This window comes from Octopus bimaculoides, chromosome 2 (genome assembly GCF_001194135.2).
Source record: "Octopus bimaculoides isolate UCB-OBI-ISO-001 chromosome 2, ASM119413v2, whole genome shotgun sequence".
Taxonomy (NCBI): Eukaryota; Metazoa; Mollusca; class Cephalopoda; order Octopoda; family Octopodidae; genus Octopus; species Octopus bimaculoides.
The window spans coordinates 37,932,286-37,934,135 of NC_068982.1; the positions used below are offsets into that span (position 1 = coordinate 37,932,286).

The following is a 1,850-nucleotide window of genomic DNA, read 5'->3' on the forward strand; positions in this document are numbered from 1 at the left end:
TATATATATATATATATATATATATAAATATGTGTGTATATATATATATAAATATATATGTATACACACACACACATATATATTAGTGGTATTTCAGTTGTATTGACTTATGGCATACTTCTATGCATTCTTTTCCTATTTCTTTAACTAGAGACATGATCGTACTATGTACTTTTATCCAGCAACATCTGGGCTGTTCACAGTAAATGCTTTGCCCTTTTGAATACATCTCTTCATAGCATATTCAGAGATTTCAATCCTTTCTAAATATTCTTGCCTCTCTTCACATTTTATTTAGCAATAAATCATATATTGAATTCCTAATTTATTGAATTCTCTAACTAAAAAGTATTATCTGTGTCAGCAGTCTGTTTTCCTGGTCTTTACTGTTAATATCTATTTTCTACCAATTATTAGAATTTTCAGGAATTATATCATGTTTTGTTTATTTATATTTACAGCAAAGTTAATTCTCCTTCAAACATTGATAATTTTTCCAGAGTCTCCACACCTCCAACTCCTGGTAAGTTTCTAGGCTACTTTGTTGTCTAATCTTTTAAAGCTTCAATGTACAAAACTTTTTCATTTTCATTTTGAAAAATTATATAATTTTCTAATGAGGGAAAAGAAAATGTTTGAAAACTCAAGTAATGCTATAGAATATCATTCTTACAATGTGTCCAGAATATCAATGCTGCATAATATCATTTTTACAATATCATTCCTACAAGCAAAATAAATTATAAGTGCAAGAGAGTATATTGCAGAAACGGGTATTAATGCATTGATTTTACAGTTTGCTCAAGATTGGCATCAGAATCTTTGAAAACTACTGTTAAGTAGACCACATTTAGTTCTGTTTGATTAAGGCTTTAGCACAAAAGCACATGGCTCAGTGGTTAAAGTATTGGGCTTAAAGTCATGAGGTTGTGAGTTCAGTTCATGGACTGAGCTGTCTGTTGTGTTCTTGAGCAAGACAATCTATTCACATGGCTCTAGTTCACTCAGCTGAGTTGTGATATCACTAGTGCCAAGCAGTATTGGCCTATGCCTTTCCCTTGAACAACATCAGTGGCATGGAGAAGGGAGACTGCTATGCATGGGCAACTGCTGGTTTTCCACAAACAACCTTGCCCAGATTTGTGCCTTGAAGGGAACTGTCTAGATGCAATTCCTTGATCATTCATTACTGAAGTGGGTCTTAACCTTTTATAGCACAAAGGTAGCAAATTCATAGTGCTGACCAAAACAATACAATGTAACATATATTAACTTGTGAAAATTTATCTTAGTATGTAAGGTATGTTTTTTTTCTTTTTTCAAACCTAGAAGGATTTGGCTAGGCTATAAGTTACTGAAACATTTGAGGATAAAACAAATTAAATCAAACCTTTTTCAAAGTTGTTTCCTCAGCTCATGTAGTACATTATAAAATATCATATATTTCTTTGGTTTTATGACTTATTTAGCATTTCCTTGGTTGTAACACCTGTAATATGTATTAATCATGGACTTGTCTATATTCACATGTTGTAGTAAATATATATGTATAGAAATATATATATAGAAATACATAATAATAACAATACTCCTTGGATGCAATTTATAAACATTTAATGCATCACTGCTTGTAAATGTTTATAAATTCCATCCAAGGATTTTATATTGGTACATCTCAATGCAATCCCCAAATATTGGTTCCCCAGTCAGCATCATTAGACTGTGGTCGGCATAATGGAATGGGAGCTTTTTTGCATATTCAAAATGTTTCCCATAAACAAATTTTAAAAATGTAGAAATATATATATGTATATATGTGTATGTGTGTATATATATATATATATATATAT

At 30.6% G+C, this 1,850-nt stretch overlaps 1 protein-coding gene across 12 annotated transcripts in view; it reads left to right on the top strand.

Moving 5' to 3' along the window:
• Window positions 1–1,850, top strand: part of LOC106873463 (voltage-dependent L-type calcium channel subunit beta-1) — a 303,996-nt gene that overhangs the window by 261,725 nt on the left and 40,421 nt on the right. For all 12 annotated transcript variants that reach the window (XM_014920835.2, XM_014920837.2, XM_052976435.1 and 9 more), the window contains one exon: window positions 462–523. In XM_014920835.2, the coding sequence (XP_014776321.1) occupies window positions 462–523 (62 nt within the window). The remainder of the gene's footprint in view (window positions 1–461; window positions 524–1,850) is intronic.